Source organism: Pyrus communis, chromosome 9 (assembly GCF_963583255.1).
Source record: "Pyrus communis chromosome 9, drPyrComm1.1, whole genome shotgun sequence".
Taxonomy (NCBI): Eukaryota; Viridiplantae; Streptophyta; class Magnoliopsida; order Rosales; family Rosaceae; genus Pyrus; species Pyrus communis.
Genome location: NC_084811.1, coordinates 12,565,435 through 12,584,477, shown reverse-complemented (window position 1 = coordinate 12,584,477; position 19,043 = coordinate 12,565,435). Strand labels below are relative to the sequence as shown.

The 19,043-nt window shown below is 36.5% G+C and overlaps 1 protein-coding gene across 1 annotated transcript; it reads left to right on the top strand.

Annotated features, from left to right (window-relative positions):
• The first annotated feature begins 1,827 nt into the window (after positions 1-1,827).
• On the top strand, positions 1,828-2,883 carry LOC137744637 (putative homeobox-leucine zipper protein ATHB-51). The gene is made up of 2 exons (XM_068484410.1): positions 1,828-2,191; positions 2,402-2,883. Exons 1-2 carry the CDS (start codon positions 1,838-1,840, stop codon positions 2,636-2,638), a joined length of 591 nt encoding a protein of 196 aa, XP_068340511.1. The 5' UTR covers positions 1,828-1,837; the 3' UTR covers positions 2,639-2,883.
• Positions 2,884-19,043: the final 16,160 nt, after the last annotated feature.

Here is a 19,043-nt window from a genome sequence, read left to right as displayed (position 1 = left end):
GTCGAAAATCCCGCATTGAAGATTTGAAAAGGCTAATTATGATTTATATAAAATGTTTCATTCTTAATTACGCCGAGGCCTTTTAGGATAACATCCTATACCTCTTGGGATATATGTGGTTACGTTGGGGATAATATCAGGGTTGAATCATTTGGCCCATCTCTTGAAACTTTAATAGGTATTAAAGCGGTTTTTTTGGGCCCGAAAACTAGATTTGTATTCTTTCCAAATCCTATTACTGGGTGCGGTCCAAGTGTGTAGTATTCACGTGCTTGTCTGTGTTTTTCTATGTGGAAGATTCTTCAAGTGTGGCTCACTAAAGATTTGATCCCATGTAAGGGGGCGTGTTGGAAATCCCACATTGGAGATTTGAAAAAATAAATTAAGATTTATATATACAAAAATGATTCCAATCCTAGCAACACTGGGACCTTTTAGGATAAAATCTCATACCTCTCGGACTATAAGTGGTTAAGTTAAGGACAATATTGGTGTTGGAACATTTGGCCAATCTCATTGAAACTTTAACACACCATGTTTAATCAAGATATAGATAGATTATTAGATTGTGAGCATTCATCCTAAAATCAATTTGGCTATAGCAAACAGAAGTCCAAGATTATTTAAACTATTAGGCAAGGCTTTAGTTATTGATGTGAACTCATACTCTCATATTGGGAGGTGGCCCTTATTTTAGCCAAACGCATGGAAAATATATTGGGTGACATGGAAGCATTACACTAAATACATGAATATCCTACTCTAATGCTATGAATATGAACATCTATCCTAAAACTAATTAATTGGAATCATAGTGTCTAACATAGACATGTATGTATGCAATGTATGACAAGATGTGGAGAGAGAGAGAGAGAGGGAGAAGCCTGTCGGTTGGAAGATGATGTAAATGGGAGAGACGGGATGAGTGGACTCAAAGGTCTCAATCTGATATGGTCCCCCTTGATACTGCTCCTATGGAACTGACATATGCCTCCCTTTCTCACGCCTCCTGACTTCTACCCCTCCCCTAGTACTATTTCTTGGCCTCTTTCTCTCAGAGGGAAATTAAACATAAAGCTTTTGTTGCACCCTAAAGGTGAATCATCACAGTCACACTTCTCTCTCAAGTACTTCATCAGTCTTTTGCACTTTAAAAGAGAGAATAGAACAGAACCCTTTCAAGGTTCAACTGATCGTCTCTCTCGAGCCACGCCAAGCCTCCTCTCTCTCTCTCTCTCTCTCTAAGCTTAGTTACGATCATTATCATCATCATCTCTCCCTAGCCCTAGCTTACTCTATCTATCTTTGTGGTCCACAATATACTCATCACCTTTAAACCGTGCAGGCCCATATAATAACGTGTCGATCGTTTTAAACAAGAAGACAGCAGGGAAAGCTTAACCAATTACAACCTAATATGGATTGGAATACCAATTTGAGACACCTTGTTTCTCGACCAGAACCTTCCTTTGGCTTCCTCTACAACTATAACAGCTATGACCACTATCCTCCTGGTAATCTATTATTTATTATTCTGACTTTAGTTACAAGTTTTCACCGTTTCGACCACTACTTTCTATGGTTAGCACTTCAAGCAAAGCAATTATTCAACCCTGATTTCTTGGAGAAGTCACACTTCAATTAGTCATTTTTTTGAGGTCAAACACAACCTCAAAACACAGAAATATGCAGTCTTACGTATACATATATCTATATGTTATACATGTTATATACCCAATGCTTTTTTAGCACTCATTTTAGTTGTCAAACTTCATATATAAGACAATACTAATAATTCATTTGTTGGGCAATTGTAATTTATTTTTCAGGACTGGAGATGAAGCATCAAGCAATGATATCTGAGACATCATCGCACGGCGGCTTGGTTCCTGGAATGATGGACAGAAATAATCATCAGAGCAGTTATGGGTGCTCTAGTCAAGACAAAAAGAAGAGACTGACGAGCGATCAGTTAGAGTCACTGGAGAGGAGCTTTCTGGAGGAGATTAAGTTGGACCCTGACAGGAAGATGAAGCTTTCAAGCGAGCTCGGCCTGCAGCCTAGGCAGATTGCAGTTTGGTTCCAAAACCGAAGAGCCAGGTGGAAGGCTAAGCAGCTTGAGCGCTTGTATGATGCTCTTAAACAAGAGTACGATGTTGTCTCCAAAGAGAAGGAAAAGCTCCAAGAAGAGGTAATTCATCTAATTTAATGGCTTTATAATTAATTATTGACCCTTGATTAATCACATGCAACCTATGCACTAGTTCTCCCTTTAGAAAACTTAGCTAAAAACCCATTTCTATATAATGATTAAAATTTTCAAATAATTTGTACAACATTTACTGACCACACCGTTGACCATTGCATTAATTTAGTGAGTTGTATAAACATGGCATTGTAGGTCATGAAGCTGAAGACAATCCTAAGAGATGAAGTTGCTAGGAAGCAAGTTTCCATCGGCTACACTGAAATCTCTGGTGAAGAGACAGTAGAAAGCACGTCGGTTTCTATTCGAAGCGCTAACAAGGCAAGAGGGACAAACCAACATCAGATTGCAGAGTGCAATTATCTCTACAATGTTGAGGAATATAACCCAGTGTCACCACCTTTCTGGGGAAATCTGCCTTCTTATCCCTAAGAGGCTGTTCTTGTTCTTGTTGTCGTTCAAGTTTAACTTTAATTTATCAGGCAGGTTTTGCTTTTATTAATTATTAGCTTAGTAAGAGGAACTAGTAGTTTTAATTTCTCCTAGGTTTCTAGCTCACTACTAAATTAGAGATAATTGACATTTCATCAACCAAAAGGACGTAATGATCAGCATGACATTTATTAATTTACACTTCCATATTGTAATGGCATATTCCTCTTTGGATAATGCTTGTGTTCCCCCATGGAGGAACCTGCTCATCCTCTCACATACGATTAATGAATCTTTATCATTGGAACATCATAATCGGAACCATTCATTATCTTTGTCATCATCTAAAGATCATATATGCAAGAGGTCTTAGATTTGATTCTCGCCAAAGGCGAACTTGAACTACATTATTGTTGGCCCATTATGAGACTAAACCAATTCTCTCCCCCTCAGGATAGATACTATTGTTTGTTCCAAAAAAAAAATAATAATATATGCAAAAAATTATTCAGTATGAAGATTTTTTAGCCATTTATATGCATAAAGCACATGGACAATTCATCATGTGTATGCTACTGGTTATCAAAGGAAGGCTTGAGAGAAAGTAAAATTATAGGCATGCCACTACTGGAGGCTGCCAGCTAGGCTTGGCAATTTCTGACACGGCCTGTTAACCTGACACGAAACGATACAAAATTAACAGGTTATCGAGTCGACACGATAAAGAATCGGGTCGTTATCGAATAACTCGATAAACGCCTGTTAAGATAACGGGTTGGTCTTGGTATACACGTGGGTCACCCGATACATGATAAGCAAAATATTAATTTAATAATTTTATACCCCTAAAAATGCTATAATTATATATATATATATATATATTATATTATATTATATTAAAAAAAATATATATATATATATATATATATTAAATTAAATATAGAAAATTTGGAAAATGAGGTAATATATTTTTATATGATATAGTACTATTGTTTTATTTCTTTTCATAATTATTTTGGTAAACTTCTCATAATTTGAATGGTTTATAATTTTTGGTTTTTCTATACTTAGTTTATACGGAAGAGAGTTCTGATATGGAAAACCTTACTGAAAATATCATCAACATAACTCTTGAAGGCAATAGATCAAGCCAAAGTTCCAATACAATTTGCCCATGATGATCGATGAAAATTGAAGGATTTTGTAAAATGAATAAAATGTAAGCTTTGAATTTCATTGGCAAGGTTTTAACTCCTGAGAAAGACTTCACAACCTTGAAAAAAACAAAACTCCTTCATTTTGCATATCCTTGCACATTTGGTATTTTGTTATAGACTAGTAGCTAGTGTATTGGTGCTTTTTTATTAGGCTATTATTTAGGAGTGTAGATGTAGTACTTAACGACAAATGTGTTTTTATGTTTTCAAGTAATATTTATGTGGCAATGTGGTATGTGCAAATTTAAGAACAAAAAATTCTTAACGGGTCATAACGGGTTGGGTCATTTTACATATTGGGTAAAGTGACAAAATGAACCTACCTTTTGAGGACCCGTTAAGATAACGGGTGTAACATGATACGACCCATTAAGATAACAGGTGTTATACGAAAACGACACAAAACACGACAAACACTACCTATTTGCCAATTCTACTGCCAGCAAACAATGTTTGTGTAGCAATTTTGTAGGTTTGTGCGAGATTTTACACTTGAACTAAACGATTGAGCTCAATGAAACACTGGTTTGGTTAGGTTCTTTTTATGTCTCAATGACCCATCGCTTTAGGTGTTTTGTGTGTTGTACTTACCTATAACTTAAATAAAAAAGAGAAAAGAAGATAAACTGGTTTCAATCATTTCAAAATTGAAAGAAAATCACACTAATAAAATTGCAAGGGATACGAGGCAGTTACATAATTGACAAGACTGAAATGAAACAAATTTGAAAGGTAAAGAAACTGTAGAATAGCAAGATTCAAGCTATGAGATAATAATGCTAAATTAGACCATCGATATTTGATATCGGACTAGGTTAAATGAGAAACACGGGACCTCGGAGAGGGAAAAACTTAGTTGGAATGCCCATCAACTAAAATCAAACTATAGGATAACAGAGGCATAAACATTTTAGATCATTAGGATCCTTTAAGGGTTGGCTTTGGTGAAATTTTTGGATTGAGCTCAAAAGCTTTTGGTTGTCTTTAATAGGTTTGAGAATTGGATTGATTGAAGAATTAGTTGAAGATTTGATAATGGTAGAGATTAAATTTTATGAAGCTCTGAGCATGGAGGCCTATAATGCTACTATTGATAGTTCTTGAGGAAAGTGACTTCGATGTTATCGTTGAGCTGAGTTGAGTGAGGGCAGATCAGCCATTCAGTTCTGGCATTAACTGCATTTTGTGATGGGCCGATCGCCCCCACAACTTTGGTGTTCATACAAGGTCACGTCGTCCATTGTCTTGTTAGATGATTTTTTTCTCGTGGTATTAAAAGGGTACAGCCGATTAGTACTACAATCTAATGGTATTCCTCTTCACATGTAAGTAAGAAGCCTTAGATTCGATTTCCCCCAAAAGCAAATTTGAACCATATTATTGTTAGTTTATTGTGAGGTTAAGTTCACCTCCCATCACCTTTAGTGTAAATAATATTGTTTCTTTCAAAAAAAAAAATTAATAATAATAATAATAATAATAATAATAAAAAACAAGGGCACAAGATTCTCCGAACAGGTTGCTCACGTTGAATACTCAGTTGAGAGATGAGATTCGGGCTCAGTAAAAAATTACAATCATGTGAACACTCAAACGGATAAATAAAAAAAAAATTTAAAATTACAATCATTTGAAAAATGGTCATCAACTTCAATTTGTATTGAAACTTTGGATAGAATATGCATTACGATAGATATCAAAGTTTGATTGAGTTGACCCGCTGTTTCATAAAGAAGAGAGAAATGGTTAATGTTACTTATTAATCGCTTCAGAAATGATTTTAAATATTTCTAGTAATCAAGCAGCTTTTGTTCCTAATCGTTTAATCCAATATAATATTCTCATTGGACATCAAATTCTTTCCGATTTTCCAAAGAAAATTTTCAGAACAAATAGAATGGGAATCAAGTTTGATATGAAAAAAACTTATGACAGGATCAGTTGGGATAATCTATATTTGTGCTTCAAATGATTATTTTTTATGCTAAATGGATCAATTGAATAATGCATTGTATTTCTTTTGTATCTTATTTAAGGTTCTAAAAGACGATAGACATTAGTTGGACAGTAGACTGGGGCCTAATGCCTAAGCAGCTAGATGGGGACTAGGCGGATTTAAATAAATTTATTATATATAGTATAAATAAATGTCTATTTAATTATACTAAAAAAGCACACATAATTATATTGGAATACATTAATCGTAAAATAAATGACATATACATTATAAAGTTTTAGACCATATTAAAAACATGGGGAACAAGCTTATAATGAGTGTTCATCCAAGTATTTGACAAGTCTCACATTTTCTTGAAAAATTAAAATGCAAAATAAAAGTTATCAATTTTTGGTCTAAGTGAGAGTTGAAACCTAGGTGGGTTTACGCGGGCTAGGTGGGCGCCTAACCAGGCTAGGCAGGGGCATAACCAGGCTAAGCGTACACCTAAGCAGGTTTAGGCGCACTTTCTTTATTTTCAAATGCCTAGGAACTACCCGGGAGTGGTCAGCCGCTTAGCGCTTAGACGGAAATTTTTAGAACAGTGCTCTTATTCTATATGGTTAAATAGACAACCTTATGGATTCATTAAGCCTTTAAGAAGACTATGCCAAGGTGACCCTTACCTCGTTATTTACTTTATATATTGAGCCTTTTATTCGGCAATTAAATACTCTCTTACTCAATCCTTTTCTAGTAATAGATTTACTAACTTCTAATCAGGGACTAAGAATTTTTAATATGGTGTAGGCCTACTTTACTGAGGGAAAAGATAGGAAGATGGCTGGTGGTAGCCAGATAAAAAAGAGAGAATTTAGCAATTTTATGGTATAATTCCCACCCCATTGTGCCTTTACTATGGTAGTAAGGAATGGAGAATCATTGCTTTTCAAGTAATACATTACAACTAGGAAACTATTTAAAATGTATTATAGAATCCTAGTACATAATGAACTAGGATTTACACAATCACACTCCTAATGAAATTAAGACTACAATACTCCCTGTGGAATGTGTAAATACTCAAGTAAACGGTGCATTAGGTCTTCATGTGATGATGTAGAAATAGTTTATGAAGTCATTTCGTCTAGTCCGTCAATGAGAAAAGTGCTAAGTTGCATTAAGTCAAAATTAAACACCTTCAGGACGCAAGTAGAATGCATACAAGGGTATAACCAGCCCAAGATGGGTGCCTCATTAAACGCCTTCAAAATATTGCAGCATCCCTAACGGTAAAGGCAACTACCTAGGAGTGTGCCTTGTGCGAGTTTGATAAGTAACCAGCGTCAGCATAACAAACAAGGCAATCATCATTCCAAGGACTAGGGGGTTAGATACACTCGGGATGTGTAGTGATGAGCCCAAATCCGTAGTATCTTTAAGGTAGCCAAAAAAATCCTATCTAATGCAATTTTAAACTTAGATATGAAACTTCGAGTTCCATAACCACTTCAAGGGTCTTATTTGCATCTAGCATATGGATGATCATAGGTATACTAAAAAGGTAATACCTTTAGTGTGTAGTTTGACTGGTGGATTAGTATACCGTCAAAACAATGCTTGAACTTCAAGTCAAGATTGTTTCAATCTGTAAAGGGAACGCCTCATTTGAATTGAGAGATGCCGCATTTGAATTGAGAGATTGGTATATGGTCTAGAACTATTTGAATCATTCTATGTAAGTTTTTGGGAGCTTAATGTAGATCTCTTTATCAATATCCCCATGGAAAATAACTACATTCATAAATTTTACAATCAAACACAGGACATTTAAGAGACAGATTGCGGCATAAGGCATGCATTACATTGCACAATTTCATCTCTTTTGCTTCCTTTCCCACTTGTAACACGACAGAGTTACCGCTTGCAATGTAGGAACAATAGGTTCGAACACACTTTGATAAGGAATCTAATTCAACCTGGATGATAAATTTAGTTGGCCAATCAATTATACATTTGTCACTAATTGACGGAATACGGTTCGATACCATTGCTTTTCATTTGTGTCAGTAGCTATCATATAATTGAAACATCATCAATGATAATATAATTCCAATTCTATATATCACCCAAACTAGTATACTGGACCAAGAACTATAAGTCTCGAGAGAAATCCAGACTAATCTCATGAGATGGAAATGGTTGAGACAGAGATCGAGTAAGGATTCGTTTGTGCCATCATTTTTCCTCTTCTAAGGTGGTGAGTCCTATGAACCAAGTGATATGTTGTGCTTCATACCAAAGACAGATTAATTAACTATCCGCTAGTGTACCAGGTCATCCAGTAGGGGTGGCCAATTGTCTTTAAAAGGTGGCACATCCTTGGGGGATGTTAACTTAACGTCTGTTAGGTACATCTATCCTTACAGGCATGTTTGTAGCTAGTATATGATCTTGTCACTTTAGCTAGATCAGAGAATATGTCCAGAACAACACTCTGAAAGCTAGAATACATCTCATTGCTTATCATACTTGTGCAATACGGTGAGTAATCCAGACTAATCTCATGAGATGGAAATGGTTGAGACAAAGATCAAGTAGGGATTCGTTTGTGCCATGTTTTTCCTTTTCTAAGGTGGTGAATCCTACGAACTAAGTGATATGTTGTGCTTCATACCAAAGATAGATTGATTAACTATCCGTCAACGTACCAGGTCGTCCAGCAAGTGTGGTCAATCTTCTTTAAAGGGCGGCATCTCTTTTAAGGATGTTAAGTTGACGTCTGTTAGGTACATCTATCCTTATAGGCATGTTTATAGCTAGTATATGATCTCTTCACTTTAGCTAAATTAGATAATACATCTAGAGCAACATTCTGAAAGCTAGAATACATCGCATCACACTTGCTTATCATATACTTGTGCATTACGAGGATCGAGAAAAGACATAGTGGGCAAGGTCCATGCTAATTTTTATCATTCTTTAAGAACATTGATGCTTTTATCTCATTCCTAATGACAAAAAGGCTGTCATTGAAGTGACAACTATAAATAAGCGGTAAAGAGATTGCTTGCAATAAGAGCTAGAGCGAAGGAGAATCGTTATCGACAAAGAGTCACAACCTTGTTTGAGGACCCATATTGGTATGTTGCAATAGTGCAACTTGGCATGTAAATTGCACATCCAAATGTGAAAGTATGAAGTGTTATGTCGTACCCAATAACCTACTGTAATGCCAAAATAGGTTAGGTGACAATGGGCCTGAAGCGGACCAACATAGCTGCATACAAGATTGCATAGCCCTAGGCAGAAACCAAAAGCGTGGTGCGTTCACCAAGGTCCGAGTGATCAATTTAATTGCGTTTTGTGATCTCTTCTGCGAGGCTAGTGAACATGGGGACTTCGATATCAAACTTCAAACCCAAAAACATGCAATACTTATAAAAAAAAATCTTTGATATAAACTCTCCGACATTATCCAGTCTTGTAGACTTTATGAGATAGTTAGGGTGGTGAACCCTTAAGGTAAAATTGGCCAAGAGTTTAGAAGCAATGTGTGTGGACAAACACGTGACCAGTTTGTTGATACATCAACCAAAACCGTAAGTATATACATGGTTCATATTTTCGTTGAATAGTCCAGTGTGAAAAAATGGTCATTTAGTATATCTACAAGGGATGATATAAAAATCTAGTTCCCATTGAGCAAGCTTGGCAAAGTGTGCTTATAGGCATAAAATCTTTATGACAGGTAAGATGATCTATCTTCTAGTGCAAGGCATCATATATTGACCTAAGTGTCCAAAATAGTCTTGCCAAACCAAGTAAACTGCTCAAGTCAGACGGCTTCAGGTGGCTACACGTGGCGCGGTCACAATTGGGATGTAGCATATTGATCCCAAAATATAGCTTTAGGCTTCATATTTTGGAGATGGTGCAAAGATATCCCATTTTATTTTCTTCAATGATCTCGTTCGTGATTATTATTATCTCGTTCATGATTATTATTCTCTCGGTGCGGTTCCACCCTTAAACCGGAATCGTAACCGAAAAATATCAACGGTTCGGTTCGGTGCAGTTCTGCTTAAATTTATTACTAGAACCATACGGTTTGGTCTACCTTGGTTCTGGTTCGATTCTTGCCGGTTTACGATTCTGAATACTAAGCACAAATGGAGACAATATAACATTTGATAGTAGCCTTGCTCAATTATTGAAATTGAGTTGGAAGACAGATACCAAGGAACAAATATAATAGTAAAACTAATTAAGTGGGAACAGAGAAGCAGTAAAACCAAAATATGTAAAAAATCTCAAGTATAAAAGTAAGGAGCATGCCAATAAAACATAAAAACCTAGGGCATATACATGGAAGAAGCATTGCACCTCATTTCAGCAATTATATATATATCAATAAACCCAAATGATATAAGCTAAGGAGCATGCCAACTACAGATTAAAAAAAAGCCACATAAGCTATTAAATACCTACAAATTTGTTTAAATGGCAGAGAACTCCCAAACTCCTCCTTTAACAAGTTATTCCCTGAAGTTTGTTGTCCAAGGGGAACTCCAGCAGAACTAACTTGGTGAAACTAATTTTTCAACCTATTATATCATGACATGTGTGTGTGTGTGTGTCTATATATATATATATATATATATATATTATTTATTTATTATTTATTTATTATTAATAAAACGGTTCGGTTCGATTCCAACAGCTTTTTGTTCATTTGAAATTGAAATTGGAATCAGTTTGAACGGTCTGGTTCGGTTTTTGACTCAAAGTTGACTTTTCAGGTCAACACGGTTCTTTTCGATTATTTATTATTAATTAAATTTATTATATAACATATAACAAGTACCTACTTACACTCTTAAAAGTCAAAACTATATTTGTATTGAGAATTTGGGAAGTTAAAACTTAAAACTTAAGCTATTATAGCATTGCCGTCATCACAAACTAATGCAGGAAAAATAAGAAAAACCATAAAACAAAAACCAAATTTGAAAATTCAGTAATTCTTATATGAGGTCATTTTTAGTAGGTTTCCCAAAAAACCCTTTACCTTAATTAAAAAAATTAAAAACAATGGAACCGCCTAGGCCGTCAAGCCACCTTGTAGCCTGCCTAGCCCCCTAACCCTCCTAGCCGCTAGCCCGCCTAACTTACTTAGGCGGCCCCCTAGCCCCTACCTGATTTTTCTCCACGTTTTGGCCTAAATCACATTGGTCCTCCACCTCCTAGTGCCTAGGTGCCGCCTAGGCCTATTTTTAGAACAATGGTATTATCACATTCATCTGGACAACTAACTTCCCCAAATTTATACCTAATCACGTGTTAAATGAATTCGGTCACATGTATTAGAAACATAATTCAATCAACTCATATTGGACAACAATATCCATAAAATTATCGAGAACTAAAACAAACACCAAAGGTGAATCTAGGAACATCAAAAATTGTTCACAAAGTTAACCAAGTTTAACTAAGGGGAATCGGCCAACATGGAAATTTCATGTCGAAATTATGCTCTTCCAAATGTGTTTGGTGGAGCAAAATTAGTCTCACAGATTTACAACGAGAATGGTACTCCTCAACAGCATTGGTAGGGGCACAAACAAGTCCATACCTAATTATCTCTTCCATCAAAACAAAAGTAGATTATGCAAGGTTAAGGTTCAGGAATATTGTCCTTTATTCTTGAAGTTTTGGATCTACGTTGCTAAGGATCATGCATCTACCTGTAATGCCACCCTTGGCATGCCTTGATTATATCATATGTTGTAAAACAAATGCTAAAGTGGGTGAGAGAGAGAAAGAGAAAGAGAAACAACTCACGGGTATGTTTGGTACTCTCCAGCCGAAACAAGATAAGCAAATTCGGTAAATGCTTGTCGAAACAGAGCTTTTTGTTTGGTAACCTCTGTCAAAGTAGAGCATGTCCTTTAATACATCCCTGATGAAATAGGGTATGTCTTTCGATAGGCTCCAACCAAAACTAGGTTAGATTATTCAGTATACTTCAACTGAAGTTGTGTTTACATCGTTCGATAGACTTCAGTCGAAGTTGGGTCCATATCATTCGGTACTTTCTAGCTAAATCATTAAGGCACCTTTCTCTAACAGTTGTGTTAGTAATCAGATATGAGAATTTGGTAAACTTCTACTCTTTACACTATTGTTTCAGGAGAAAATTAGAGACATGAAGGACAAGAAAAGTCTTTTCCAGTCAAAATTCGAATTCTATAAACTTCAGAATTGTACATATCATGGATGTAAAGGTTTTAATGATGTTTTGCTACAGGCAAGACCATATGATTAAAAGGTCTACAGAGCAAGTCAAAGAGTCATAGTGTCCTCTTTAGAAAGGTACTTCCATTGTAATGCTTAAGGCATATTGTTCAAATGAAGATCATGACGGAGGCTTATTCAACTTTATTCCTGCCATTGTTGGCTTCAATGGATTCTCAGCTTCTTGATAGTTAAGTAGAGCTTCATGTCTTGTACCTAGATAAAGTAGTTGTTGTCAAAAACTTCCACGTTAGTGAAATCGAACTTGTGACGGTTTGGCAATCTAGTTAATAAAGGGAACAAGACTATGGTTGGTGCTATTGAAAATATAAAAATTAAAAAAATAAAAAAATCGATAAGCATCAAAGTTAGAACATTCGGGGTTCTAATACATGGTTTAAGTTAAACACAATTAGTTTTCGACCGAGGCAAGCAGTAACCCAACAAGTTGTAGAGTGTAGGCTGATTAAACCAGCATGAGCTGGGAGAGAAAAAAATGCACAACAATAAGATGGTTGTCCAAAAAAGAAATAGAAGCCCAGTTTTACAATTCGTACCTTAAAATATTGTATTTTATTCCCGAGATACGTGAAATGACTATTTTGCCCGAGTAGGTGTCTTAACTAATTTATCGAGCCTCAACTCAAGAATTATATCTTCGTACTTTCTTAAGTTTCATAATCTTTATTTTCGTACGTATGTGTTACATTAAAATCGAATTACAAATCGAGACCTTGAGGACCTAATTGTAATTTTTACAATTAGTGAGGAGCAATTTTATAATTTCACTTAATATGTTTAAGTGGGATTACATAACTCTCGGTCTCTCATTTCGCTCAACTGAAAACACGACCAATCTCTTTCTCTCTAACTCTCAAAACCCCATCTCTCCCTCTAAAGGCTTTGAGAGCTTTCATCCTCTTTTCTCTTCGAAACCATAACAAATCGAACCCAAAATCCTTGAAATCTTGATCTCTGAGATGAGAAAAAATTGGGGATGCTCTTACATGCACAATCAGACCATCCCAGTGTAAACCACCATTGAAACCGAGAGTGTCAAGCTTTGAAATTCAAACCCAAGTGAGGTTCTTTTTCCAAATTTCATTGCATTGAGCATTTATCTTGCTTGGGATGAAACCTTTGTCATTTTCTAGTTTGAACCAAGGATTTTAACCCCTGTTTTCCCTTTGTTCAATTTGTGTAGATTTCGATGTCCTTCTCCAGGCAAACTCCAATGAGTTTGCAACTGGTAGTGCACGAACCCACTCGAAAACAACCCTAAGTACCTGAATATCTACTTGCATGTGAGTTTTGGGCTCAAAGTTTGCCAAGATTTGACATACATGTACCCTGCATTTTTCCAGATTCCGGCAAGTTGCATCGAGTTCCAACGGTCGAATCCGAGAGGGATTCAACCTCTCCTTATCCTAAAAAGATCCTAGGTATGTTTCTAGTGATTTTTAGGACTTAGTTACTTAGATTTTAGCCTTGAAACCATTGAAATTGAGCTTAGGAGGCCCTAAATCATTTTATCGGTTCTCGTTGCAATTTCTAACTAGGCTCCGACGATAGGCGACGGTGACCAGTAATGGTCACTGTTAAGTTTAACGGCAAAGGCTAAGATTCCATTAGTTTTAATGAAACCTTTTAATGGCACATGTATATTCTGTTAACTTACTTAAAGACTTTACCGCACTAACGCATGGCTCCAACAACGACAAGTGTGATGTCTACTTATTAAACCGGGGTGGCAGACCACGGCAGCGCATGTTTCCTAGCGCATGACACCACCGTGGCGGTGCGTGGTGGCATGTAGCCAAAGCACGGCGGTGCATGGCAACGCATGCGGCACCATGTGATAGACCCAAGACCTCACTAGGTTTTTTGGTGTTCTAAATCACATGGTTCCTTCCATTTGTGCAATTTGAAGCCTAAATGGTTGAATTGGACTATGTTCCATTAAAATTTTGATTTAAGCTTATCTTAGCTCATTTTGATATTCACAAGGTTAATTGAGGATCGGAATGATGCAGGCAAGAAGCCTATTTGCGAGGGATGCTCTGCTTACCTGTGAGTGGACCCCTTGAAAAACTAAAATGTTTTTACGATATATAATATATATATGTACACACACACATACCCACACATGCTTATATATGCTTAATATATGGATGCATATTAATATGTTAGTCTCTGATGAGACTAGTGATGATATTGATAATATCTTTAGATTATTCCTTATCTATTTTCACCATAGGGTCATCATGTGATGAGTTGTATAGCCATCTTCAGCCGTAGATTTGTTTGCATGTTATATTTTTCCTAGTGGACTCTAGAGTTGATGATTATTATCGGTATTGAGTTTAACTAGTTGATGCTAGTATATTTCTTGCTTGCTATACTTATGTTAGTGGATGCTAGCATGATTGATTGATGGAAGGTGTACTGGACTTGACTTGATGGTTTTTCGTTGATATTGATGAATGAGAGACCTTACTATTATGGTAGTATTATATTACATAGTTTTTCGTTATATATGTTTTCAAAACAAGGGTTATTATGTTTAACGATGATTTTATGACTGTGATAAAACTAGTCCACTCACATTTTGTTTTATCGATCCCTTAAGGTCGTCACGAGACTAAGGAGAACATCGGTGGGGACAAATGGGCTTAGCAGTGAGGCTTTCATCCTCTAGAATTTGGGTGGTGGCTCCTTTACTGCAGTTTTATCTTAGTTGTAATAATATTTGCATGATTGTACTTTTGATTATGCATAGCACTATAGTTTGTTGTATTTACTGTTATGTGAAACTACTATTTGCTCTGATGTGATGTGATTAATAATGAGGTTAAACTTGATAGGAGCATATTCATGCGACTTAAATGGCTTGTTCTCGTGCATTTACGTTATGTTTCTCTAGTTATTTTAGTCCTTTATGCTTCTTTTGTGTGTTTTCAGGTTCTAAGGGCTTAGAGAGCAAGAAAGTGCATTTTGAGGCTATTTGGAGCATTTTTGGGCATGGATTGGATAGCTTAATCATGGAGCAAAGAGGATGGACGAAATTGAAGCCTTGTATGCTCTTTGGGACATAAAACAAAGGGCCTAGCCCAATCAAACAAATCCTTTGAGCCATGGAAAACCTCTAGCCTAATCAAACAATCCATCAAAGCCATGCAAAACCACCAACACATGCACCCATCACCAAACACTAGCCTTGTGCCGTGCATCCCTTATGCCATTTTCAGATTTCCACCAACTAACCTAGTTGTCACTCACATGCATTCATCATAATTCACCCTAGCTACCACCATTCACACACACATGCACTCACATGTATTCACACACACTTCACACAAACAAACAACTCAATGTCGTGCATCTCCACAATCCCATTCATCAACACATGCATTCCCTTCACATTCACCCACATGCACATTCAATCATTCACACATGCACCCTTTATTCTTCATCATTCCAGCCATGCACATTTAATCATTCATTTCCCAATTCAAATGCCATGCATTCACATGCATTTCTAGCAAGAAAACACCTTTGCCGTGGCCTTCATTCCCATTTCCAGCACCTTCACATGCATTTCCAGCATTCCCTTTTCATCATTGCAGCCACATTTCAGTCCTTAACTCACATGCATTCATCACCAAGCAACCTAGCTGCACCCTACATACATTTTTTAGTCATTCTTTTACATATTGCAGCTGCATCCCCTCACCCTTTAATCATTAAGCACATGCAAAACTTCATCATTCATCACACATCCCTTGGCATGTAAAACAGCACCCATTTCAGCACCAAAGAAGCCTTGCCGTGACCTTCACATGCTTTCCAGCTTTCCACCAGCTTTCCTAGCTGTTTTTCCACCACATTCCAGCCACATGCATGCTTAAACAAATGGCCATATACACCTTCATTCCTCCTATAAAAACCCTTGCATCCCCACTCCATACCACACCTGATTTCATACAAAACACATCCATTCTTCCTTGCCGTGAGCTCCCATTCCCTTATAATCCAAACACCACTCCTCATCCATTTCCATAATTCCCCAATCCATTCAACACACCAACAACATCCCTTAGACCTTGTGCTACAACGAAGAGGAGGAGAAGAGTGCCTAAACGTTCATACAATTCAAGTTTGAGTTGTTGGAATGTTTAGGTGTTTCTTTTCCTCGATTACAATGTTTAATTTCAATTCTCTTTGTTTTGTAATCATGAGGAACTAAACCCCCCTTGGCTAGGGGGGGGATTCGAAATATATGTTTATGCTTGCATTTTGATTTGATTACTTCTAATTGCGTTTCATAAGTTGTGGATTCAATTTGTTTAACTGTTTGATTGATAACTTATTTATGTATGTTTATTAAGAGTGCACGCTTAATTTTCATGCATGAATATGACGCTAGAATATAAGTGAGTTTCACCTAATAGTTACGAACTTATATTCACAAGTAGTGGAGGTTGCTTATAAACAATCGCGTTAAACGAATTCTTGGCATAAGTTTCATGCAATCATAGTAACGAATGCCCCGTCAACACTTATAATTTTCATAGAGCGTAATGATTCTTGCTTGTATCTCTATTATGCAATCATGTAGGGGACTTGTGGGGAATGTTTTGGGTTGTCGTATGCAATCATCCAATTCAATAACGTTAGGAAGATTTGAAGGTTAATTAGTGCATCACGGTTAACTTGGAGTGTTGAGAATTAATGATTTGTTGAAATGCAATTGGAAATCGTTTTATCATGCAAGTATAACATATGTGGAGATGAACCCCGTAGCTAACTTTCCATCCATTCAATTCCATCAATTTGTTCTTTCTTTTCTTGTTTCTGTTTTCATGTTTAATTTAAATTGTTATTCAATTATGTTAAACATGTGGAACTAATTTCTTTTTAGTTAGAGGCGAATTTGAAGCCATGAACATATGTTGGTTATGATTTGATTTACTCCAGTTATGAATTCATGAACTTTAGATGTGGGTTACTTTTCTGTTTTGATTAAGAACTTGTTTATGTATGTGGGTTGAGGGTCGACACTTAATTTGCATGCCTAAACTTGATGCTAGGATATAAGGGAATTTCACCTAATCGTTATGAACTTATATTCATGAGTAGTAAAGATCGCTAGTCACGATTGTGTTTAGTAAACCCTAGGCTGGATTAACATGCGTATTCCATAGTTATGAATGCCTAGTCAATGTTTATGATTTCCGTTGAACTTAATGATCTTTGTTGAATGTCTCTATCATGCGTATTCCATGTTAGGGACTTTGATTAGGAATAATTTGGTTGTAATGCGTATCCCATTCAATCCAATGAATCTAGGGAAATCTGAAAGTTAGTTTAAGCGAACGTAATTAACTTGGAGCATTGTTATTCATCGTTTGTTGAAGTCATAATTGGGAGTCAAATTATATGCTTATGTTCATGTGTGGATAAGGAACCCTCTAACTAGTTTTTCATCATTCTATTTTATCAATTTCGTTTTTATAATCTGTTTTAATTAGAATCTGTGCATTTAGTTTAAATTCATCCAAAACCAATCCCCCATTTATTTTAAAGTGTTAGATTAGTTAGAAATACATTTAGCTTGTGCTTATAAGTGTTTTGATTCATTTTGTTTCCCAAATTCGTCCAAAGTACTCAAGGTGCTCAAAACTGCCCAGAAAGTGTTTTTTTAGGCAGTTTCGAGTGCTTTGGGTACTGTTTGAGTCTTTTGGTTTGTTTTAGTGTTTTAAAGTTTAGTTTTGCAATATTTGAGTCTAGTATAGTATTTTATTTTGTGGTTTTACGTTTTTGAAAAAAATCCAAGTGATTAACAATCCCTCCTAATCCCCGGTCCAAAACGATCCCTACTTATACATATACTACAATTTGACGAAAAGAGGGTTTAATTTGTGTGCGTTTAATTCCCGCATCAAAAATCGAGATAATTTTTGTCCCCAAGTGAGGAGGATGATAAGTACTTATGTAGCAGCTTTGGATTTATTATTTCAATGAACATCTTTTGGTTCAAATTCTTACATATCATAAATATCATACTATGGCTTCGTCATTAAGTGGGCTTGTGACGTCATCTTCGGATAGGGTCATATGTCAATTTAGTGTGGGCTAGCACATTATGACCTCGTAACTTGTGTTATTCGAGTTAAGGTCTGTCAATTTGTTATCAGAACACAATTGGGGGAAACATACATTTACATCATATGATGCCATTAATTGTGCTAATTATTTGATGTCTACTTGACAGAACTATGCTGCTTAGGCGTGAGCATACTCTTATTCCAGGGTTACAACCATTGACTGGGGCATTGGCCCAGCTCATTCCTAATGTAAATCTTGGTCGCCCTCAAGCAGAAATTGCCGTGAGCCATGGTGCCTCTCTCTTGATGGTCTGGGTGCCAGAGAAGAAGTTGAGTCTTGGTTGGAGCATATGGATGATGTTCTTAAAGTTATGAGATGTCCGATGGACTAGAGAGTGAGACTTTCTTCATGGTCAATAGTGCCAAGAACTGGGATCTTTTTAGGCTAATGAGGTTTGGACCTGGGATCTCTTTAAGAAGTGGTTCAAGAATAGTTTTCTTAGCCCTGAATTTCAAGCAATCTGAAGGCGGGAATTTTTTGCTCTTGAGCAGGGTGATATGGCTGTTGTCGACTATAAGCGGGAATTCTAGCATTTGGTTGAGTATTGTCCTAGTGTTCGTGATAACGCTGATGAGAAGAATAAGCAGTTTATTTCTGGCATGAACCCTGAGTTGTGCACCTATGTCGTGGTCAATGATGGTGTTACCTATGAGACAGCTTTCCGTACAGCTTAGCAAGTTGAACAAGTGATCAACAGGAAGAAGGATAAGTGGATAGCTAAGGGTAAACAAGCAAGCACTAGTGGTGGTGGAAAACAGTCTGGAGGATTCAAAAGTAAGTTCAAGGC

Excerpts from the sequence above, each read along its gene's own strand:
- LOC137744637 (XM_068484410.1), top strand. The coding sequence starts at position 1,838 with ATGAAGCATCAAGCAATGATATCTGAGACATCATCGCACGGCGGCTTG. Across the intron at positions 2,192-2,401 it reads AGGAAAAGCTCCAAGAAGAG|GTCATGAAGCTGAAGACAAT; the intron begins GTAATTCATCTA and ends ATGGCATTGTAG.